We start from the raw sequence: 25,263 nt of genomic DNA, 5'->3' as shown, positions 1-25,263 counted from the left end.
TTCCAAAAAGTCAGGTGGTGAAGGATAGAACTGGAGCCAATCTTTACACTTTAAAAGCATTTATTTACAGAGATACACATTAGAAACATGTATCTCCTAATGTAACCACCACAGTTTCAGTCTGTTCCTATTTATAGGAGCACAAGTGAATCCCCAGTTAATGCCCACCACATGCATACAATTAAACAAGTAATATACAATTAACAACCAGCCTTTTGCATCACATACCTATTCACTCCCACACATTAGCTCAGATATATGGTCACTCAAGGCAATTTCCATGGAGTTAGTAAGGACGTAGCACCAGGTTGTTCACAGTGCCAGAAGGAAGCTGGAGAAGTGGGTGAGAATGTGGCAGTGGAGGCTGAGGAGTCTGTTGCTTTTGGCACTGTGGGATCTAAATCTCATAATCATTCACCTGGAAAGAAGGATGTTGGAGGAATATCATGGTTACATGCAGGCTCTGAAGTCAGTCTCTGAGGATGCGAAACAAATGATAACTCTGACTCTGCAACCTGCATTTGCAGGAATATCGATGCATGGATCAACAGAGCATGTAGCAGCTTCACTGGAAGCAGCAAACAACCTGCACAAGCAGTCAGAGGCATGCTCTCCATGAAAACACAGGCTGCAGCTCTAGGGGCAGTAGGGGGTAGATTAGATGGTACCCTTTGTAGTAACTTACAGACCCTGGGGATCAAGTTGTAAATAGTTGTTCTCTCGGTCCTTTCAGAGATGGATCAGCCAGACCATCGATCAGCAGGAATGCAGATTCAGTGCCCGGTGGCAATAACTGGAAGAGACCTGCACATTGCTGCTGTTTCTCAGCGTAGGAGCACCAGCCAGACCTCTGGACTTTCCTTTCAGAGCACCACAAATGTAAAGCATTGAAAGCAACACTAGGCTGCCCAGGGACGAACCCTAGAGAGGCAGCAAGCAGAGACTGTCTCTACCATGAGGTTGTTGGGAGGTTAACCTCCGTTTATTGAGCCTTTAGCCCAATAGGAGCATCCCACCATCTCTTGTAATACTGGCCCACAGATTGCCCCGAGGAGAAGCAGTAAAATAGAAGACAGGGAGGCATGTGTAGGTACCCAGGAGTGGCACAGTGTGGAGAGAGTGTAGGTTGGCTTTTGGACACTTCTGAGTTAATTGTATAAAGGAACTTGTGTTGTACCCTGTTAGTCATGGTGAACTTAATATTAAGTTCCACAGTTACAAATGTTGATGTTCCACTGTTATTTTTACAATAGCACTTCAGAAGCACTTAAAAAGATCCACAAGAGGATTTATAGCTGATATTACAGATGTGTTTTCAAAGTTCCATTTCATGTAATAGTTGAATATCAGTCCTGACTTGGCCATGGACCCATGTCTGTTGAACTGCTGCAGGAATCCCATGCCTTGGGTGTCTGTTTTTTTTTGTAGTGTGTATCCGTTAGATATTCATATACTATGTGATTGAGATCGTTTCATTTCATAGAATTATAAAGTGTGGTTATACCCATAAATCTTTGAGAAGTGCATTTGGCAAAGATGTTCATTTGTAGGAATGCATGTGCTGTAATTACAAGGGCAAAGTTTACATTATGACATTTTTGCACTTAACAATGTATTTGGGATCCTCTAGTTTACCACAGTATTTATTTGTAATGGAAGAAGTTGAACGGTAATTGCATTGATGTGACGTTGAATCATCTGCCTTGAATGATCCTCCTCTAAACTTTGGGCTCTGTTTTAATTTAGATATTAATTCATGGAATTTTACCACTTTGCAAATACATATATATTCAGTCATGGATGTGGGTGTTGGCAAGGACAGCATTTATTGCCCATCCTTAATTGCCCTTGAGACGGTGGTGCTTAGCTGCCTCTTGAACCACTGCAGTCTGTGTGGTATAGGTACACACACAGTGCAGTTAGGGAAGGAGTACCAGGATTTTGGCCCAGTGACGATGAAGGAATGGCGATGCGGTTCCAAGTCAGGATGGTGTGTGACTTGGAGGGGAACTTGGTGATGGTGGTGTTTCCATGCACTTGCTGCCATTTCCTTCTTGACAGTAGCTGTCGTGGGTTTGGAAGGTGCTGTCGGAAGGAACTTTGACAAGTTGCTGCAGTGCATCTATGGTGTGGCAAAGGTGGAGACAGTGAATGTTTAAGGTGGTAAATGGGGTGCCAATCAAGGGGGCTGCTTTGTCTTGGATGGGACATTAGAGTGACATTCATACAGACAAGTGGAGAGTATTCCTCCACACTCCTGACTGACTGACTATCTGTCTCTGTCTGTCTGTCTTTGTGATACCCATTAATTTTCAGAAGTAGCTATTCCAAAGATTATCATTTTTGTGGCGCTGTGATATAATTGTTGATGAGATTTAAATTGTGAAATTTTAGCGTGCCCTCATGATTCATTGGTTTAATGCTTTCATTATTCATAATCGGTAAAAGTCATTAAACTACTTTTAATGGTGAATGTGTTTTACAAGCCCCTCTGTTTTACAGACTGGATTTTCTTTTAAAATCTGGTCTGATACTGTCTGAATTCTATGCAAGTGATTGTAAAAGTCAAATGCAAATTGGACCCATGCATTGATAACTGGTTAAAACTCTGCAATGATCACATTTCAAATAGTGTTGGAAATAGGCCCAGCCAATTTAGATCAGCCAAAAAAGCCTGATCTCTGGCAAAACTACACGGTAAGAGAATTGCGAACACCTTCAGTATTGGATCAATAACAAAATATGTTATCAATCAAAACTTATTATGCTCATAGGCAGCCAGTCATTTTCAAGGTTTTTTATTGGTATCAGGCATGTTTTACAACGTGAACACATTAATCAAGCCTGTGATTAATTATTGCTGCTGTAACTCATATCACAGTGTTTGATTGGATGGCAGATAATGCCATAAAACCAGATATACCATCAGACATTGGCAGTGGCCACAAATTGAAAGAACCCTGTCATAAAAGCAAAATAAAGAACTCACATTTATATTGTGTTATAAGCACTGGACATTGTAGTATGATTATGTTGTAAAAACTGTGATCTTTAATGCAGTATAAAATAGATTCGGAGGAGACATGTGACCTTGCACCAATTCTTCCCAGAGACATGGTTCTATGGTTACCATAGAAACAAGGAACCCAGATCAAAGACCCTTTTGAAAGCAGGGTGCAAGATTATAACACTTGAAAGGACAATGGATTTTGATCTCCCAGACACTCAGATCGTAAACAAGGAGCCAGGGGCTCTAAAAGTGCAAATTTGAGTTGCAATCGTTAACACTTGGAAACACAGGAAGGCCCAGGTGGTTTTGCTATGGTCAGAATTATGGACTCTGGGAATTGTAAAAAGCAAATGTCTATTGACTTTTGTTCTGAATAAATTCAACAGGCTTGCCTAGGTTTGGCGGGCTGAAAGGAAGACATGAATACCAGCAGCTGCAGCCTCAAAAGAGAGAGAGAGAGAAAGAGCTGCACTCCGATTACTGATATTGGAAAAAAGGCTGCTAAGACTTGAACCCGATTCAAAAGTTGAGGTTTGCGGGGTGAAAATACCAACGGGCTGATGGCTTTATTAACAGAAGACCAGTCAAATATGCTCGGGAGAAGTAAGCGAAGAGGACATTGGTTTTGAGAAGGACACTGATCCAAGAGAAGGATCCAACGCATTGCAACTGGAAGCAATTTGGGACTTTTAACTGCAAAGATACCGATTTGATCAGAAACTGTAACGTATAAATGTGGTGTGAGGTTTTTGAGTGGGTTAATAAGTTAATAGGAAATACTTTTCTCTGTAATTTAGTGTATTTGCTACCTACTATGTACTGTTTAGTTAATGTTGATTTTTAGTTTATAGTAAAAGTCTTAAAACATGAAATCTTGTACAATACTTTAATTGGTCAGGGGATTTCATATCTCTTGTTTTAAAGTTAACGGCCTTTACTGAGGTCGTAACAATCGTGCCTTTCATGACATCAGGATGTCCCAAACTGCTTTACAGCCAATGAAGTACTTTTTGAAACATATCCACTGTTGTACGGTAGGAAATGTGGCAACCAATTTACACACAGCAAGGTACCACATGCAGCAATGAATTAAATGACCAGATCATCTGTTTTAGATGTTGGTTAAGGGATAAATTTGGCCAGGACACTGGGGAGAACTCCCCTGCTCGTTGAATAATGCTGTGAGATCTTTTACGCCCACCTGAGAGAGCAGACAGGCTCTCATCTCACTGTCAGCCTGTCTGACAGTGTAGCAGTTTTCTCAAAACTGTCAGCCTAGATTGTGTGCTCAAATCTCTAGATTGGGGTTCAAACCCACAACCTTCTGACTAAGAGACAAGAGTGTTTCTACTGAACCAAGGCTGACATCTAGCACTCTCGGGAGAATCGATCGGGCAATAATTTCACGTTCAGAGTTGCAGCTCTGAAATCCAGGTGGTACAGTGCGGTGGCTGGACTTCTCAACAATGCCACGCCAAGAAAAGCAGCTGCTCTTGGAGAGAGTTTGTCGTCTTTTCACCAATTTTCTCCCCTTCCAGTTCCACTCCCTCCGAAGGCAATGGCCACTTGACAGAGACAATTCCAAAGGTGCTGGTTGCTCTCCAGTCTCCTGTTCCAGTGACTCATTATGCAAGTGGGAGCCTAATTTATTCCATCATGAGGGGATGGGGCAGCAAAGCTGAGTCTGTTCCTGTCCACGCAGGTGCACTTTGAGCAGCTGTTATCGGATTCAGTCAGGAGAGGGAACCTCAGCTGATTTTCTTTTTTCCCCTCCGTATATCACACTGTCATGACGGAGATCAGTAAACTCAGAACTGACTGTCTGGGAATCAAACCTTGTTTATGTCTGATCTGCTGAGTAATCACTGTGTAAGCTCACTGGGCATTTTGGAAGTTCCTCCTTGTTGTAGCAGGAATGGTTTGATGGATAGATTGCACTGCAAGTTCCTCTTAACAAGTGACTTTGAAACTTGAACTGTTCTATTATATAGAAGTTCTCCTAATCCTCTATATGGAAGGAGAAATCATCTTGTTCTCACTTTTTATATCGTGTGTGGAGACCTAGAAGGGAAGAAAACACATTTGACAAGTTTTGCCAAGTAAGAGTATGTTGAATGTGTTACATCTTGGGCTTTGTCTAACACCTTTTCCAATTGGAAATAGCTTGACAGAGTTGTCTGTGAGCAGACCACGACTGTTAAGAACTGAAGCCTATGTTTTTTATTCTCTACCACTAGCTTGGGTCTAACAATGAACCCCAGTGAGGTTTTTTCTTTCTTCATTTTGTGGGATGTGGGCGTTGCTGGCAAGGCCAGCTTTCCGTAATTGCCCTTGAAAAAGCTGCCACCTTGAACTTCTGTAATCCATCTGGTCTGGGTACATCCAGAGTGCTGTTAGGGAGCGAGTTCCAGGATTTTGATCCAGCAACAGTGAAGAAGCAGCGGTATACTTCTAAATCAGGATGGTGTGTGGCTTGGAGGGGAATTGCAGGCGATGGTGTTCCCATGCGTCTGCTGCCCTTGTCCTTCTAAATGGTAGAAGTCACAGGTTTGGAAGGTGCTATCAACAGAGTCTTGGTGAGTTGCTGTATTGCATCTTGTAGATGGTACACACTGCTGCCACTGTGCATTTCCTACCAGAGAATGTGTAGGATATGTAGTTTATCTCCCATCAATCCAAATAACAAAAGATATTGCAATTCTAAACCAGACTAGCCACTAAGTGGATTTATTTACAATTAGGAATGATTCTCAGAAGCAAATAGAATATAACCAAATTATTAAATAATGCAGTACTAGAATGGGAAAATTACCTTACAATTATTTAGAATATTTATTCTTGGGATATAATTGACACTGGCAGGGCAATGTTTATGACTCTAGTTGCCCTGATATTAAGACACAATCCCATAGACGCACATAAGTCAGACCAGAGGTAGCACATTACCTCCCCTGCAAGATATTAGTAAACCATTTGGATTTTTATGACAAAATAGCAGCTTTCATGGATATTTTCTAGTGTCAGCCACAATTTACCAGATTTTTTTTAGTTTGATTTCAAAGCAGGCTACAGTGGCATTATAAACTCACAATGAGGGTGGGAAAAGGTGATTTTTTAACTGCTTACCGCCTCCTGAAAATTGGGTGGCAAACAGTTGAAAATTAGGGGAGGAAATGGCTGTCCGATTGATGCCCAAGGCTTAAATGATTGAGCTGCGGACAGAATAGTAGCCTGACCACCTGTTTCCAGTGGGAGTCTGCTTAAATTTGTACATTGAATCCCCACACTGATTGTAGGACCAATATTGCAATTATCAGGTAGAAATGGGTGGAGCATGTGCTGCGTACACTCTACTCATTTGCACGAGGCGTTGAGCAGCCTTAAGTGGTGCCTTTAAGGTTCACTGCTTCTGGGCACATTTGGCAAACCTTCAGCCTACTGCTGACCCATGTTGAGGCCCTCCCTCCAGATCAGCTCCTCCCTTCGCCATTTTCCCACCCTTCCTACAACTGGTGTGCTGTGCAGGTGCTTGCTTGGCGTCCAAAACTTGCAGGCACCCTTTAAGCGAGGCCTGAACGGAAAATCGTTTAGCCCTTCAGGCTTCGCAATGCATGCTTTGGGTGAGCATTGCAGCTGCCTCGCTGACTATCCTTGAACATGATGGAAGTGGAAGATCAGTCCCATTACCCTTGAGTTGCTAGTTCAGCACCATAACCACTGGGCTGCCATACGTTGACTGGATCCAAAGTCTCAACACCTGCCTTACGGGGTTGGTTACTCTGGTTTAACATATTCCTGGAGGTTTCATCACATGACCTCCAACCTGCAACTGCCCCATCCTGATGCTCCTGCCATCAGTAACCCAACATGCTCATCCTTGCTGCCTTCCAATGCCGATTGGAATGCGAAAGACTCTTCATTACACAGTTGGATGATTGGTGAGTCAGTCAAACAGCCTTTCATCCCATCTCTAATATTAAGTGTTCAAAGAAAATTAAAGCTATATACAATTTTTGTTTTAATGCTCCTGTAATTTTTCTCCAGTGTTGCTCCCTGCATTGTTCTGGAGATTAATCTTCAACTGCTGCTGATTCCAGAACATTCCTGGAGGGTTGGCAACCCTACTGCTATAACCCTTACAATGTACAATCTAATCCCAGCACCATTATCTAATGAATTTATCATTAGAAAGAATTTGCTTTTCTGTGTAGTCCAATTGTCTCTAATCTTTCATTATGAAAATGCTTGACTATTGCTTTTAAGATATATTTAGATATCTGAGCCTACTGAAATTAAAATTCTACATTTGTCACAGGCACCTTAAGCAAGATCAGCCTTTCAGTCAATGCAATACTTCAGACTAACCTATTAACATGAAAGGAGCTTATTTTTTTTGTAAGTAATTTGAAACAATTCAAAGGGAATGTAATTAAATGAAATTGAAGTTTAATCCTTCATTTTTATTTAAGCCACTGATGCCTTAAGAGAATTTCTTTCCTGTATCCAATTGCGTTCCAATATTAAAATGATAAATTACGTGTTCATGTTTACCATGAATATGTGCTGTCATTTATGGCTTTGTGTTTTCTTAGAACTTAAGAAATAGGTGCAGGAGTAGGCCATTTGGCTCCTTGAGCCGGCCCCACCATTCAACAAGATCATGGCTAATGATCTACCTCACCTCCACTTTCCTGCCCTATCTCTATATTCCTTAATTCCTTTGGTACCCAAAAATCTATCAACCTCTGTCTTGAATATACTCAACCGAGTATCCACAACTCTTTGGATTCAGCAAAGATTCACAACCACTTGAGTGAAGAAATTTCTTCTCTTCTTAGTACTAAATGGCTGACACTTTATCCTGAGACTGTGACCCCGATGTTCTAGATTCCCCAACCAGGGAAAACATTTTGTCAGTATCTACCCTGTCAAGCCCCTTAAGCATTTTATATGTTTCAATTATATCACCCCTCATTTTTCTAAACTCCAGGGAATGTTGGCCTAGTCTACTCAATACCTCCTCAAAGGACAATCGCCTCATCCTAGGACCCAGTCTAATGAAGCTTCGTTGCAGTCCCCTCAAAACCAAGTATGTTGTTCCTTTGGTAAGGAGACCAAAACTGCACGTGGTACTCCAGGTGTCGCCTCGCCACTGCCCTGTATAATTATAGTAAAACTTCTTTACTCTCAGGCTCTAATCCATTTATATAAAATAAAAACAGCAAGTGCTGGAAATACACAGCAGGCCTGGCAGCATCTGTGGAGTGAGAAACAGAATTAACATTTCAGCTCTTCCTAATTGTTTGATGTACCTGCATGTTAACATTGTGATTCATCACATAGAATTGCAACACATTACATAGGATATAAGTCACAGACACAGGCCATTCAGCACCAGAACACCCAGGTCCCTCTGAATGCAAACATTTCCCAGTCTCTTGCCATTCAAAAAATATTCTGTTTTATTTATTTTTCCTAGCAAAGTGGATAACCACACTTCACCACATTATATTCCATCTGCCACGTTCTTGCTCACTCACCCAACCTGTCTATATTCTGCTGCAGCCTCTTTGCATCCTCCTCTTAGCTTACTTTCTCACCTCACTTTGTATCACCAGAAAACTTGGGTATGTTACACTCTGTCCCCTCACCTAAGTCATTAATATAGATTGTAAATAGCTGAGGCCCAAGTACTGCTCCTTGCGGTATCCGATGGTTACAACCTGCCAACCCAGAAATGTCCCATTTATTCATTCTCTGTTTTCTGTCCATTAACCAATCCTCAATCCATGCTAATATATTACCCCCAATCCCTTGAGTCCTAATTTTGTGTAATAGCCTTGTGTGGCACCTTATTGAATGCTTTTTGAAAATCCAAACACACTACATCTGCTGGTTCCCCCTTATCCATCCGACTAGTTACATCTTCAAAAACTCAAACAGATTTGTCAAACATCGTTGTTTCCCTTTCACAAATTTGTTTCAACTCCTCTTGATCGTATTATGATTTTCTAAGTGCGCTGATACCATGTTTCTAATCATTATATTCTTGTGTTATATATTTTAAAAAGCCAGTCATCCAGCAAAATATTTCACTTTTTCTTAAGTATATTTTTGGGAGGTATGTATTCTTGTGCTTTCTTGCGTCAGCTGTGGCTCAGTTCGTCGCCCTCTTGCCTCTGAGCCAGGAGGTGGTTGTTTCAAGACCCACTTCAGAGACTTGAGCATAAAAACCTAGGTTGACACTCCAGTGCAGTACTGAGGGAGTCCACAACTATCAAAGGTGCCATCTTTCAGATGAGATGTTAAAATGAGGCCCCGTCTGCTCAGTAAGATGGGGCGTAAGGTGGCTTTCTAAGGTGACACTATTTTGAAGAAGAGCAGGCGCATTATTCCAGTGTCCTGGCCAATATTTATTCCTCAATCAACATCGCAAAAACAGACTATCTGGTCATCATCACATTGCTGTTTGTGGGAGCTTGCTGTGCAAAAATTGGCTGCTGCATTTCCCATTTTACAGCAGTGACTACACTTCAAAAGCACTTAATTGGCTGTAAAATGCTTTGGGACATCCTGAGGTCATAAATGGTGCTATATAAATGCAAGTCTTTTTTTTGAAGCACTGCCAGGTCCACCATTGTCCAGGCTGGAGGCTCTCCCATCTCAGAACCATATTTCCATTTCACTTAAGATATTCATCTGTAGAAGTGCATAGACTCGCCTTTTTTTTAAGTTGCTGTAGTACGTGTAGGAGAGAACAAGGTTGACGATTCCCATTTGCTGCTTTGCCTTGAACAGAATTCACTTCATTCCCACAGATGAAAGAGCTGGGTATCATCATGTATAACTGCAGCTGCCTTGGCCTGGACCTGCACAAAGTCTTCTCTGTGTATTGGCAGCTGGAGTACCGAGACTCCACACCTGAAATCTGGTCGAAGAAACTGTTCGGTATCTCCAATGTGCATTCACCTCTCAAGTTGCAGCTGAACGGGATTGAGGCTGAAGTCTATCTGGCTGTGAGTAACGTTTCGTTTTGATGCTCTTTGTATTGGCAACTTTGTCAGAGAACGGAGCAGATTTACACTTTGTGAAACAACTCATTAAACCCGGAAGCAAGTATTAAGCACTGAGTGCACCTGGCTTAGTGATGGTACTCAGACTTTCCTGTTGGTACCTACAAGCTGGCATCATCTCCTGTATATTCACCACGTAGCGTAGTGCTGAACTGTACAGACAAATGAAGTCCGCAAGTTTGATCCCTGCTGTGTCCGGAATTGCAATTGGGGACTGACATGGACTAGCTATCGGAGAAATATCCCAACTGCTCCCATTCATTTTTTCTAGGTGTCGTCCATGCACCCGCGAGAGCTGGATCAGCAAATCCCTGTGCAGGGAGATGAGTAAAATTTGACTTTACTCTCAACATGAAGACCTTTTTTTAAACAGGCTTTTCTGCTTCTTAACATTGGAAAGTACAGTCTGGGTATTTTATAAGGGCACATTAAGGAAACTCTATGATGCTGTTCTGAGTGAGAGACAGTTGCAGGGCTGCTGATTAAAGGCTCCTGATAGCATCAGCAATGATAATGATGATGGGGGAGATCAGAAAGATTGTTGGCTCTCAGCAAGATGGGGGGTGGGGGTGGGTGGGGTAACATAATCCCCTGCATTCTGCTTACTGTACGGTTGCCAACTCCCCACGATTGTTCTGGAGTCTTCAGGAATTAATGATCTTCGGGACATTTAAAAAAAAAAATTCTTCGAACTCTTTCAGTCATTAGTTATAAAAATATTAGAGAGTGAGAAAAAGGCCGCATGACTGGGGCAGGTAGTTCGAGAGGCCATGCAATGAAACCTCCAGAATACCTGCAACCAGAGATGGCACTCTAGGCACTCATCACATGTTACTGCAGGTAGGAGCTTAAGGCTGGGACTTGGGATTTAGATCCACACATATGAGGGTTTTTTAAAAGTAACAGGGTACAAAGGATGACTGATCCTGTTTGGGGCGGGGAGGCCTGGCACTCCCACCTCTGGCTAGCCATTTATACTGTACTCTGCACCCACTTCTGGTCGCAGAACTTCAGATGTGCCCCGAAAAGGAAAATGGTTATTTTCCACATCAGTTTCCCCTGATTTCCCAAACCTTGGCATGGTCAGAGGTGTTAGCAGTGGGCAGGTGTACCCTAGTATTTATGCTGGGTCATAACCACCTGGGATTTTTGGGTGCAGTTTTCTCCCCTTCTCTCTTTCAAGGTGCTGAGGTCCAGTTCCCAAGGCTCTGCCAACCTTTCCTTATTAATGGGAGAATCCAGATGGTGAGGGGGGAGTTTTAACTTTTTGACTACTCAGGAGCAGTGGGGTGGGTGGGTGGGGTGGGGGGGGTGGTGTGGGTTGCTGGTAGCAGGCAGAAAAATCCAGAAGTCAGGATTTCCCTGCACATTGTGGAGTTTTAACTGACAGGTTCCCCACCTGGAAGTCAGCCTGATTGACAGGCTTGTGCGGGGAACGTTGGAGGAGAGACCGCAGGTAGGACCGAGCCCCGACCAGTGAGGTGGGGAGGGAGGGGACGGGTTGAATCCGATCCTGGGGAAAGGCAGGATCCTGTATCCACCAGTCCTCTCCTCGTTATAGCTGTCAGGTTTCCCAAAGTAAAATTAAAATTGTACATAAGCATGAGGCATGCAACTTCATTATAGTATTTAAATTGTCAAGCCATCTCCTGAGAGCGGATTGGCTGCTCGTCCCCTGCCTCGCCTCCATTAAAACTGGATGTGGGTGGTTTGGAGTCAGGATTTGGATTTTTAACACTTTAACCCCTCACCCAATGCAACCCTCCGCATGTTTGGGGGTTAAAATTCCCTCATGAGAATCAGCAGGCTGTGTCTTTGGTAGGAGGAATTGATCTGCAGTTTATTTCTTAAATGGTAAGCGATTAGAAAGTGTAGATGTACAAAGGGACCTGGGTGTCCTTGTTAATAAGTCACTGAAAGCTAACATACAGGTGCAGCAAGCAATTAAGAAGGCTAATGGTATGTTAGCCTTCATCGCAAGAGGATTTGAGTGCAGGAGTAGTGAAGTCTTGTTTCAATTGTATAGAACCTTGGTTAGACCACACCTGGAGTACTGTGTGCAGTTTTGGTCCCCTTACCTTAGGAAGGTTATTATTGCCATAGAGGAATTACAACGAAGGTTCACCAGACTTGTTCCCGGGATGGCGGGATTGTCCTATGAAGAGAGATTAGGGAAACTGGGCCTGTATTCTCTAGAGTTTCGAAGAATGAGAGGTGCTCATTGAAACCTACAAAATACTTAGAGATAAGAGGGGGTAGATGTAGCTAAGATGTTCCCTTGCTTGAGGAGTCTAGAGGACACAATTTCAAAATAAAGGTGAAGCCACTTAGGACAGAGATGAGGAGAAATTTCTTTACTCAGAGCATTGTGAATCTTTGGAATTCTCTACCCAAGAGGGCTGTGGAAACTCAGTCATTGAGCATGTTTCAAGCAGAGATTGACAGATTTCTAAATACAAATGACTTAAAGGGATATGAGGATAGTGTGGGGAAAAAGGCATTGAAGTGGATGATCAGCCATGATCGTATTGAATGGCGGGGCAGGCTCAATGGGCTGAATGGCCTACTCCTGTTCCTATGTGACTTTGGGTAACATCACCTTATTCCTGTGCTCACCAGATGTTCACACACGTGTGCTTTCAAACAGAGATCACTGATCACAGGCAGGGTCAGGAATAATGGTTTGACTTCTTTGCTCCTCACTGTAACTTGGGGAAGATGAGGCCTATTGTAGCACTGTTTACAGCTGCTCCTCCTAACTCAGCACAGGCCGGTGATTGAACCTGGGACCTTCCTTCTTGCTCATGTATAGCTCAGTGCAATAACACACAACTATAATTACCCATATGGCTGTTGGCTACCTAAAGGGTGTAGCTGTCTTGGGTTTGAGGAATTGTCGGCGAGCATAGCCTATGAGGAGGAATGTTGAATGTGTATGAGAAGGTAAATGTTGCCATAGTGAACACAGTCCACTAGCGACATTCATCTTTGTACATGTTACATTGCAGCTCAAGGTAAAGGACACGAGTCACAGGTGTGCATTAGAACTCTAGAAGTGACAGCATTCAGAGATAAGCCTCTGCTTTGCCTAGGGAGTGCACTTAGTATGTGGTCAGCCTACCAAAACTAGCTTTGGCCAGTGTTGCGGAAAGTGAATGGAACCTGAAGCAAATGGCTACAGGAGATTGGCATTCTGATGTAACCTTGCTTTACCCCTGCTAATTCACATTTTCTTTCTCAATAGACTTCTCCTCCACTGTTATGCCCCAGTGGCCGCACCAAAGATACTGATGCTGTCCTCGGGGTCATTGCCAATGCTCAGAGGTTTATATACGTAGCTGTCATGGATTTTCTGCCTCTTGTCAACCGCACTAATGTTCAGAGGTCAGTGGGAATTGCTCGCTATCTGCGATGTTTTACCATTAGAAATGTGCAGTTTATATTTGGAGATCTCACGTCCTCTATGGGATTACATTGCCTTTCCAAATGCCACTGTTGGTAAATATATTGTCTGCGCTAGCACGAAGCATAAGGTTCCAATTTTGATTCCCAGTTGGTGCTGAATTAGCTGCCAAGGGTGACTATTGAATACTGCAATTGCCAATCTGGAATAGGGGAAGCAAAAGGCAACCAGACTCCCTGCTCCTGATCTCTCTCATTCAAAAGTGCAACTGTTTGGACATGGGGTTAGACTTGATTGCAATACTTAAATAGCCTGTCGCTGCTCACATATAAAAGGATGGGTGATCCAAGGGGCAACCAACATCCTGTAACCATACCCCAGCATCAGACCAGTCATTCAGCAGAGGATGGGGTGAGGAGATGGGAATGGAGTGGGGTGGGGGGGGGGGGGAACGAGAAATAAATATAATTTACTTTACAAAACTAGCTACAATGAATCTAATATTAATGTACTGTCCAGATTGGAGTGTCCCTTTTTGTTAATATGCAACAACTGGCAACATGATCCTGGATCCACTTTGTAGCACAGGTTCAACAGATCAATGCAATTTACTGTTCACTGCAGGTCTGAAATGACTTTGTTACTTGCGGGTGTTGTAGGATAGTGTAAACAAATGAATTCTCATTACGAAGGCAGTACACAGGAAACCAAGAGCTGAATAAAAGAACTACTTTATTTAGAAAGTAACTTGCAGAGATATTATCTAACTTGTGGAGGTTTCTGTGACATTCTGGTTGGAATCTCTGGTCCACATCCCTAATGTATTTAGTTATTATATTAGTCTTTTTTAAAGTCTGTTTTTATATTTCTCCACTGAGTGAATGCTAAGACCCAGTAGCAGCGTAGCTGTGCCAGTGATAATATAGTATCTTCTGGCACATGGTCACAGGTCACGGTGCTGTAATCAGCCAGCTGTCATAAAAACCTGATTCTAATCAGGCTTCTCTCATGTTGGAAAGCAATTGTTGTTCATCAAATTTCACAGACTATCATCTTCATTGCTTTGTTGAATGGTTTGGTTCTCGTTCATAATAAAGGTTGATTATCACTTATAATTTGCCTGTATGTCGCCAGAACATATAGGGAGGGGAAATTGATTAACATTGCTGTAAATCTTGTCCCATTTTTCTCAGAATCATAGAATGATACAGCACTGAAGGAGGCCACCTGGCCCATTGTGCCTGTGCTGGCTGTTTGGTAGAGCTTTCAAATGAAGCCCATTGCTCTATTCTTTCCCCTTAGTCTTGAGAATGATTTCCCTTCCAGTTCTTAAGCAGGCTCGAAGGGCCGAATGGCCTACTCCTGTTTTCTATGACAAATCTCTACCAAAACATTGATGGTATTAGAGAGAAAATAACAGGTTTGATGGACCAAATGTCCTTTTTACATTCCATTCTTGTGTTCTTAAGCTTATTTTTACCTGTAGAGACAAAATAGATTAACTAGAAAACACATTCCGTGTTCAATTTTTTTAAAAAAGGAAATCCTATATCTACATAGCACACATATTGTATAGTTCTTTTGTCATAAGCAAGGCTTTATAATTGATGAATTATGGTAAGTAAACTTAATTTGCATATGCCAATTAAATCAAGTCACAAAGATCTGCCTAAGAGGTCAAAAAAACATAAGCAAGGTCAATAAGAAAGTTGATAGAATGAAGTTATTCCACTTGTTAAACAAGACCAGTTTCTACCCATTGGGAGTCAGTTGAGGTCTGAGGAAATGCCCCTGTCAATAAAGGTTGCTCCTTTTCAAATTTTATTTCTTTGTGTAAGTTTATCTATAAAGGTTTGTTTACATTTAACAGTGACATGGTAAAAAACTAATTGTTACACATCACAGGAAGTTATATAGTTTGTACAAAGCACTGATCCAGTTCTCCTCCTGTATTGCATACAACTGTAAACATCATCCCACTTACTGGTAGGAACATTAAAGCCTGGAGGGAACACAAAGAAGGGCAATTGAATTGAAAAGTAGGTTTGGGTACCTGCACTATGAAGATAAATTACAGGAATATTTACATTGGAAAGAAACAATGGCTTAGATGTGATCTCATTGAAGTATTGAAGATCTTAAAGAGAGTAGACCAACTCCCCAAAGAAAAACAATTCGAAGGGCTATTGGAAAAGAGCAGGGCAGTGGAATGAAATGGATAGCTCTTTCAAAGATCTGGCACAGGGGTGAAGGGCTGAATGGCCTCCTTCTGTGCTTTATGATTCTATACTGGATCCCAGAGAGATGTTCAGTATTGACAGAATCTGGGGCAGCAGGAGACCGATTAACCATCAGGCCTCATTTAAAACCTGTGGGATCACCTCCTGGACTTCAGTGGAATTTTATCCAGGACTGGAGTGGCTTTCCTGACAGGCTGGCAGTTGAAGAATAAATATTGGCTCGGACAGCAGGGAGAACGCCCTTGCTCTTCTTCAAAATAATACATGGCATCTTTTACATCCACCTGAAAAGGCAGGGGTGCTCCTGAGCCCCAAGAAGGAAGATTGCAGCCTACCCTGAATCCTCCTCTCCAGCCCCTGAAGACCTTCCCAAAACACCCTCACTAACCCTGAAGCTGATGGGCAATCCCACTTCCCCTGTCAGCAGTTGCTCTGCACCCTCTTCCCGACTGGAAATGGGCCAAAAACCTAATAGGACATCGATTTGCTTAAACTCATGGGGCTCATGCCTGTTATAGGCAGTCATCTCATCCGCTCACTGAACTCGGCAGTTTAATATCAGAAACAATCGGGAAGGATTGGGTTCTGAATTGTTCAGTAACCTGCTTAGTTTTAACTGCCCATTATCTGCCAGGATCAAGGTTGAAATCAACCACCCCTCAACTTTCATTCAATCCACTTTTCTGAATCGCTTTCATTTCTGACCAGCATGATTGGTCAACACATTCTGCCATGGCTCTTCCGATATTTGGCTCAATTTGTTTAGTAAATGGATACAAAGACGAGTGTGCGCTCTCCTCTTCTGTCTTTGGTGTGGTATAAATACAAGATGCTTTTTAGGTGTGACAGGAAGATATGTCACACTAAATGCAGCCCAATGTGTTATAAGTGTAGCTTTCTGGGATATAAATGTCCATGTTCGCAAATAAATAATGGAGAAGAATTAAGTCAGGCTTCGATGGTCAAGATATTTGTTATTCCCTAATCTTGGTGTATGCAAACAGTATCTGTTTGTTTTCATCCAAACTATGAGATTTGACTTTGCAGATGTTGTATTCCAGAAGTCTCCCCGTTTGCAAATGTTCCTGTCGTATCTACACTGTCACACAGTATTATCTTACCCTCCATTTGGCTCCTCCGCTCCATCCTCCATCACTCATTGCTCTATAACCAAGAGGGTAGAAGGTGCCCTTCACTAGGTCGCTGTGAATAGCTGTTCAGAATCAAACGAGTGCTCAAAATGATTCAGGCTGAAAAATCCAATGGCTTTTCCATCCACATCACCTCCGGTTCCTCCTTCCAAAGCCACGGTGAAGACATTACTTTAAACCGTTGCCGCCCAGCGGGAATCCACCAGATTGGGTGGAACACTGGTTTAACACTCTGCCCGATATTACCCTCCATTGATTCCATTGGCATTTTTATCTTTAAACAACCCCAAAGTGTTCTACAGCCAGTCACGTACTTTTTGAAGTGTAGTCACTGTTGGAATGTAGGAAACGTGGCAGCCAATATCCCAATAGCAAGCTCCCACAAACAGCAATGTGATAATGATCAGAAGAAGAGCAGGGAAAGTTGTCCTGGACAATATTTATTCCTCAACCAACACAGTGGACAGATAATCAATTTTTATCACATTGCTATTTGTGGGAGCTTGCTGTGCACAAAGAGGTTGCCACAGCCCCTACATTACAACAGTGAATACACTTCAAAGAACTCATTGACTGAAAAGTGCAATGGGATATCCGGAGATCATGAACGGCGCTTTGGAAATGCAAGTCTTCCTTCTTGATTTATTTAGAAATTAATATTGGTTAATAAATGCACTGTGTTGCAGCCCTTAGACTAAACAGTGTGTGTATGTGTATGCATATATATATATAAAATGGATGACATTTTCTTTTAATTCTTCATCTCTGGAACATTTTATTGCTATTTTGTTTTTGCATTTTATTCTATTTTACCTTCGTTATGGTCATTTATTTTTAAATCCCATGGAGTGGGTGAGGAAGGGCTCAAACTGTTTAATGTGGCAATTCAGTTTGATAAATTGGCCATAACAGATGACCTTTCAGCCCACACAAGTGCTTGGAGTGAAGGTTTGGTTAATCCAGGCAATTACTTGATTCACCTTCATTTTTTGAGCAGTTCAACCAGTCACTCTAAATGCCAGTTATAGCACAAGGGTAAAAATCCAACACAATTTCAGTCCATTGATCCCCAACCTCCCCCTTAGATTAAAAAAAATGAAAGCCTATATTGGAACCTTGAATACACATCAAGAAAAATATGGAAAGGGACTAGTGTGTAATGAGATTGTATATAATGTTGATTGGGTTTTTATGTGGTGGGCACTCTTGGGGCTAAAATTCCAATTAAGAACATTGGCCCGAAGTTTGCGGTCAGTGGTAACGCAAGGCTATTTGTCGCTGTCCTCGAACTAAGCCTCGCTGAGAGATCTAGTGATCTCTGTGGCAAGAAATCTAACTCGATCACCCTGCATTGGTGTTGCAACTGATTGTAACATTCTTTACTGGGAATCCCAGTGTGAAGTTACAGTGATGTCATCAAGCTGTCCAAGCAGCCAATCATGTTAAAGGATTTTCACAGACATCCAAACAGGAAAGGAAGAGCACTATAATAAAATCAGTTCGAAAAACCTTTACGCAGAGCAAATTAAAGATTGGGACGTACACATGGGGTGAAGGTAGAAGCTAAATTATTCTGAAAAACCTTCTTTAAAAAATTATTAAAAAGAAATTAGCTTTAAAAATCTACAATTAATCATGATTGAGTGAGTTAACAAATCTAAAATTATTTTTTCAGGGTCACGTCTGTTGTTCAGCAATAGCTATTACTTGCATCGTCCTTAAAACCCCAGTTAAACCTGCTTGAACAAGGTGTATCTTTTTATTGGGTTTCTAACAGCAATGTGAGAACAGAAAGGGGGAAATTCTCACTGATTTCAATGATTGCCAACTCTGGGGACGGTCCACAGCCCAGCCAATGGTGGAGCACGGAGTGACATAACGCAACTTCAGGATTCCACGCTATTCTGCGCGTGGCCAACATCCCGAAGTTGCGGTCAGTTTCAGAGGGGTAATGATGGTGATTGCTGACAGTTCGTCATCAACCCCACCTTCCCCCCTCCCCCCCAAATCAAAATCTGGGCCCGAGAGACATCCGGCAGTCCTTCTGATGTGTTGGTGAATGTTTGAGACCTAGGTGAGCAAACAAGGCCCATAGACAGGACGACACACTGGGGGTGAAAAATGTGCAAGAAATTAAACAGCTGAAGAATTAAACGCTGGATACTAAAGGTGCCGGGAGAATAGGACAAGTAAAATGATGGCCTGTCTGTTCTGCAAAGAATGAATTGACATTTATATAGTGGCTTTCACAACTTCAGGACATCAAAGCACTTTACAGCCAATTGATTACTGTTGAAGTGTAGTCACTGTTGTAATGTAGGAAACACAGCCGTCAATTTGCACAATGTGATCATGGCCAGATAGTCTCTGATGTTGATTGATGGATAAATATTGACGAGGAGAGGATTCCGTCGTCCTCTGTGAAATAGTGCCATGGAATCTTTTATGCCCACCTGTGGGACAGGGGCTGGTATTTTAGCCCAGCGAGCCGGATGGTGGCGTAAAATTGAGCAGGAGGCTCAGAGAGGCCTTCCTGACCCGCTCCCGCCTCCGGCCAACTTTATGGAAGTCGGGGGGTAAGGGGGTGGGTGGGGAGAAATGGTCCACCTGCCCCAGGCCAATCAAGGCCCTTAAGGCTAGATGGGATTGAGGTTCACAAGGAGGAGGTGTTAGCAATTTTGGAAAGTGTGAAAATAGATAAGTCCCCTGGGCCAGATGGGATTTATCCTAGGATTCTCTGGGAAGCCAGGGAGGAGATTGCAGAGCCTTTGACCTTGATCTTTATGTCGTCATTGTCGACAGGAATAATGCCGGAAGACTGGAGGATAGCAAATGTTGTCCCCTTGTTCAAGAAGGGGAGTAGAGACAGCCCTGGTAATTATAGACCTGTGAGCCTTACTTCGGTTGTGGGTAAAATGTTGGAAAAGGTTATAAGAGATAGGATTTATAATCATCTTGAAAAGAATAAGTTCATTAGAGATAGTCAGCACGGTTTTGTGAAGGGTAGGTCATGCCTCACAAACCTTATTGAGTTTTTCAAGAAGGTGACCAAACAGGTGGATGAGGGTAAAGCCGTGGATGTGGTGTATATGGATTTCAGTAAGGCGTTTGATAAGGTTCCCCACGGTAGACTATTGCAGAAAATACGGAAGTATGGGATTGAAGGTGATTTAGTGCTTTGGATCAGAAATTGGCTAGCTGAAAGAAGGCAGAGGGTGGTGGTTGATGGCAAATGTTCATCCTGGAGTTTAGTTACTAGTGGTGTACCGCAAGGATCTGTTTTGGGGCCACTGCTGTTTGTCATTTTTATAAATGACCTGGAAGAGGGTGTAGAAGGGTGAGTTAGTAAATTTGCGGATGACACGAAGGTCGGTGGAGTTGTGGATAGTGCCGAAGGATGTTGTATTTTACAGAGGGACATAGATAGGCTGCAGAGCTGGGCTGAGAGATGGCAAATGGAGTTTAATGCGGAAAAGTGTGAGGTGATTCACTTTGGAAGGAGTAACAGGAATGCAGAGTACTGGGCTGATGGGAAGATTCTTGGTAGTGTAGATGAGCAGAGAGATCTTGGTGTCCAGGTACATAAATCCCTGAAAGTTGCCACCCAGGTTAATAGGGCTGTTAAGAAGGCATATGGTGTGTTAGCTTTTATTAGTAGGGGAATCGAGTTTCGGAGCCACAAGGTCATGCTGCAGCTGTACAAAACTCTGGTGAGACCGCACCTGGAGTATTGCGTGCAGTTCTGGTCACCGCATTATAGGAAGGATGTGGAAGCTTTGGAAAGGGTGCAGAGGAGATTTACTAGGATGTTGCCTGGTATGGAGGGAAGGTCTTACGAGGAAAGGCTGAGGGACTTGAGGTTGTTTTCGTTGGAGAGAAGGAGGAGGAGAGGTGACTTAATAGAGACATATAAGATAATCAGAGGGTTAGATAGGGTGGATAGTGAGAGTCTTTTTCCTCGGATGGTGATGGCAAACACGAGGGGACATAGCTTTAAGTTGAGGGGTGATAGATATAGGACAGATGTTGGAGGTAGTTTCTTTACTCAGAGAGTAGTCGGGGCATGGAACGCCCTGCCTGCAACAGTAGTAGACTCGCCAACTTTAAGGGCATTTAAGTGGTCATTGGATAGACATATGGATGAAAATGGAATAGTGTAGGTCAGATGGTTTCACAGGTCGGTGCAACATCGAGGGCCGAAGGGCCTGTACTGCACTGTAATGTTCTAGTTCTAGCAAGTGACAATTGGGCACAGGGTGCCCGATTGATATTTAGATTTAGAGATACAGCACTGAAACAGGCCCTTCGGCCCACCGAGTCTGTGCCGACCATTAACCACCCATTTATACTAATCCTACACTAATTCCATATTCCTACCACATTCCCACCTGTCCCTATATTCCCCTACCACCTACCTATACTAGTGGCAATTTTATATGGCCAATTCACCTATCAACCTGCAAGTATTTTGGCTGTGGGAGGAAACCGGAGCACCCGGAGGAAACCCACGCAGACACAGGGAGAACTTGCAAACTCCACACAGTGCGGTACCCAGAATTGAACCCGGGTCGCTGGAGCTGTGAGGCTGCGGTGCTAACCACTGCGCCACTGTGCCGATTGAGGGCTGCCCCCACCTCCCAACCCACCCCCGGGACCCAAGACGCCCCCTCCCCTCCCCCCAAACTAACACCCTTGCCTCACTGGGGCATGACTGATCACTCTGGTGAGGCATCCAAAACCTACCTCCATGGCGTCCTTCTCGGTCAGCTGGGCTGCAGTCCCAGCAGTGGCCACCGCTCCTGGTGGCGCTGCTGGGACTAAGAGCTGCCGGCCCAATGATTGGCTGGCAGCTCACTGAGGCGGGACCTCCTCCCTCAAGCAGGTGGAAGTCCTGCCCCGGGATAATTAAAGCCTGGGGACCCTTAAAATGAGGGACGGATCCCCAGGCTAGGTGGAAGCGGGTTCACCACCAATTTTTACGTTGGTGGTGAATTCCCGTCCGCCTAAGGTAAAATTCCAGCCAGGGTCTTGGTTTAACATCTCATCCGAGAGACTTGGGGCAGTAGGTGATGGTGCCCAATAACAATGGAGTGTCTTACCACTGAGATCAGGAAAATCACAATTCACTGTTCAGCATAGATGTAAAGTGGAGAATTATTGGAGCTTAAAGATGTTGCCATATAATATTACTTTGCTATTTTAACAGAGACATCAACCCTGTTAAAATAAATGAGTCTTTATCTATATTAAAATAGTTGATAGTGCAAGGTCACATGAACTTATTAGATGTTTCTATAGCTGGGGGCGTGGGACTAATTGAATAGCTCTTTCAAAGGTGGGCTGAATGGCCTCCTTCTCTGCGCTATTTTCCTATGATTCTAAGTTTATCCACTAATACACAAACAGCAATTCCTAGACTATTAAAAATACACCAACAAGTGAACATACTTGCGTAGAGCAGCATGTTGCCTTTTTCTTTGGTTAGTCTTGCAGACTGGCTGTCAAAAAATAACCAACTTGATTTGCCAGCATTCTTGGTGAGAAAGCCATGGTGAAATTGGTGCTGCACCGACACTTCAAAACATACTTCATTGGTTGTAAAACACTATGGGACATCCTGAGCTTGTGAAAGACCCGACAGAAATGCAAGTTTGTTCTTTACAGCTGCTTGTGCTGCCTCTATATTGCTGAACACAACCACTAACAATATGGACAATCATCCTTGTGCTCCCTAATCCTTAAATTCATCTTTAAGGGACATGACTCTTCATAGTAAGCATACCTGACCTATTTGTTGCCCCTTTGTATGTGAGTACAGTGAATGTACTTTGTTAGTGAGGATTCCTTGAGTGCTGGTTGAATCCTGATGTGCGGTGGAGTCTAGTTAAGTAGAAAAGGAATGAATCCATTTCAGCTGGAAAAAGGAATATTTTGATCTCTGTTGCCGTTCAGAACTTGTTATTAGAATTAGTTTCCCAGTTTCAAAGAAAATAGTGTTTAAATAGCAGAGCTGATGGCAGTTCAGAGTCCCATTAAAATCAATCCCTTACCTGTTGACCGCATACCTTCAGATGGTTCTCTTCTATCTCTTCCCCTAGAGTCTACAAAACACGATGCCGACTGAGGCCGGGGACAGAGATCACCAGAGTTAATAGACAGACTGTTTTTTTCCATTTGTCCCACTCAAGGCAAACAATAATTGTGTTGTGTTTCAGGTACTGGCCTCTGATAGATAACAGGCTGCGGGAAGCTCTCTTTCTGAGGAACGTGAAGGTGCGTCTGTTGGTCAGCTGCTGGAAGGGAACCTACGCTCCGATGTTCAACTTCCTGTGGTCCCTCAAAATGTTCTGCAGTGAGCCCATCAACTGCAGCTTTGACGTGGTGAGTGCAGTTGCGGGGTTGCCAGTTCATGGCTTCTTGCGCATCTCTGATTTTTGTTGCTCCACCATTGGCGGCTGTACCTCTAGCTGCCTAGACCCAAAGCTCTGGAATTCCCTCCCTAAACCTCTCAACCTCTCCACTTCTCTCTCTCCTCCTTTAAGACGATTTTTAAAGCTTACCTCTTTGCCCAAGCTTTTGGTCACTCGTCTTAATATCTCCTTATGTGGCTTGATGCCAAATTTTGTTTAGGGCATTTTTAAAAATGTTAAATGAGCTATATAAATGCAAGTTGTAACCGGGCAGGATTCATTATGTGTACATGATCACCTCCAGCTGGATTTTCCATTCTGCACACCACTCGGGCAAGGTTTTACGCCCAGGTGGTACAGATGAAAATCTACCCCAATGGGGTAATCATTTATGAGATTTACCAGAATGATCCCAGGGATGGGGGATTTTAGTTCTAAGGTTAGGTGGGAAAAGCTGGGGTTATTCTCCCTGGAGCAAAGAAGATTGAGGGGAGATTTAATAGAGGAGTATAAGATTATGACAGGCTTAGATAAGTTAGACAAGGAAAAACTGTTCCCATTAACTGATGGTACAAGGACTGGGGGGGGGGGCGGTCACAGGTTTAAGGTTTTGGGCAAGAGATGCAGGGGAATGTGAGGAAGAACTTCTTTACCCAGTGTGTGGTAATGACCTGAAACTCGCTGAACACGAGGGTGGTAGAAGCGGAGACAATCAATGATTTCAAAAGGAAATTGGATGAGCACTTGAAGGAATAAACTTGCAGGGCTACAGGGATCGAGTGGGGGAGTGGGACTGACAGGATAGCTCCTCGGAAAGCTGACATGGACTCAATGGGCCAAATGACCTGCTTCTATGCCGTAATTGACTGTGTTTCTATTTTAACTTCCATCAGCTGATGAAAATGGGTGATAGTGAATTGGCCACCTGTTTTGTACCTCTTGCAATTTACATGTAAAACAGAGGGGAAATGAATAACACACTGAGGCCTAAAAAGATCAGGAGATCCCATTTCTTTACAGCATGGCATGTAATGTGGATGCAGGACCAAGTGACCATTGTCCTGAATGGGCTTAAAGATAGAAGGCTAAACAGGCTCTGAGTGGGAAGGAGGTGGCAAATCAGGGAAGTGCTCACCAAGGGACCAGGTATAATGGGAATCCTCCACTAAATGAGTGGGAAGGAGATTAAGTGCATGTGTCGAAGACCTAGTGCAAACTGAGTGTGACCGTGGAAGGAGCTGCACTGTTCCATGCATTGTGAGCTGTTATACAGTCATGGAGGTTTTAAGATGTTCAGTCATGCAGAGATGTACATAGCAACATTGGAATTTCTAGATGGAAAAAGACCCAAGGTCCATCTAGTTCACCTTCCACCATCCTAGCAGTTGAATGATGCAATAATAATGGAGTTGTTGACTAATCATAGCACTCAACCTCTATCAATTAGTCTTCAGTAAACCCAGATATGAGGTGCAGAAACCCACAGTGGTGGAAAACTTTGGGATCCATAGTTACCTGCTCCTTCCAAGTGTAGTATAAGGGTCTGAATGGGTTAATGTTTGGGATAGTGAGAGTAACACCTCCCACTGTGAGGATGATGTAAGAGATCAAATGTGTAATAGGCTTGGGAGAAGCAAGAAGGGTCTTGCAGAAGCTAGACAGGCTTATGGAAAGTGTATATAGACCATGTAAACATAATAAATGAGTTACTGTTTAGATTTACGACGACTCTGAGATCTCTATAAACCAAGCTCAACCTAGCATCTGAAATGCTAGCAACAATATACAACACCAAGGATGCTACTCTTACAATATGCCATTTGTCAAATTACTCATACCCCAAAATATTTTCTGAAAGAAATCTATCTAACTTACATTTGAATGAATTAACACCATCTGTTTCCATCATCTCCCTACAGTACCTGTTCCATCGGTTGACTGCTGAAATAATATTTCCCCAGATTAGTTTTCGCAGC

General features: G+C 43.0%; 1 protein-coding gene across 1 annotated transcript in view; it reads left to right on the top strand.

Annotated features, from left to right (window-relative positions):
* LOC137376572 (inactive phospholipase D5-like) overlaps nt 1-25,263 on the top strand; it is a 75,932-nt gene that overhangs the window by 32,684 nt on the left and 17,985 nt on the right. Inside the window, exons 6-8 of the mRNA XM_068045366.1 lie at nt 9,829-10,026; nt 13,328-13,467; nt 23,093-23,258. Coding sequence (XP_067901467.1) covers nt 9,829-10,026; nt 13,328-13,467; nt 23,093-23,258 — 504 coding nt within the window. The remainder of the gene's footprint in view (nt 1-9,828; nt 10,027-13,327; nt 13,468-23,092; nt 23,259-25,263) is intronic.

The sequence above is a fragment of the Heterodontus francisci genome, chromosome 13 (assembly GCF_036365525.1).
Source record: "Heterodontus francisci isolate sHetFra1 chromosome 13, sHetFra1.hap1, whole genome shotgun sequence".
NCBI lineage: Eukaryota > Metazoa > Chordata > Chondrichthyes > Heterodontiformes > Heterodontidae > Heterodontus > Heterodontus francisci.
The sequence above is the reverse complement of the archived record's forward strand: the minus strand, read 5'-3'. Positions and strand labels throughout refer to the sequence as shown.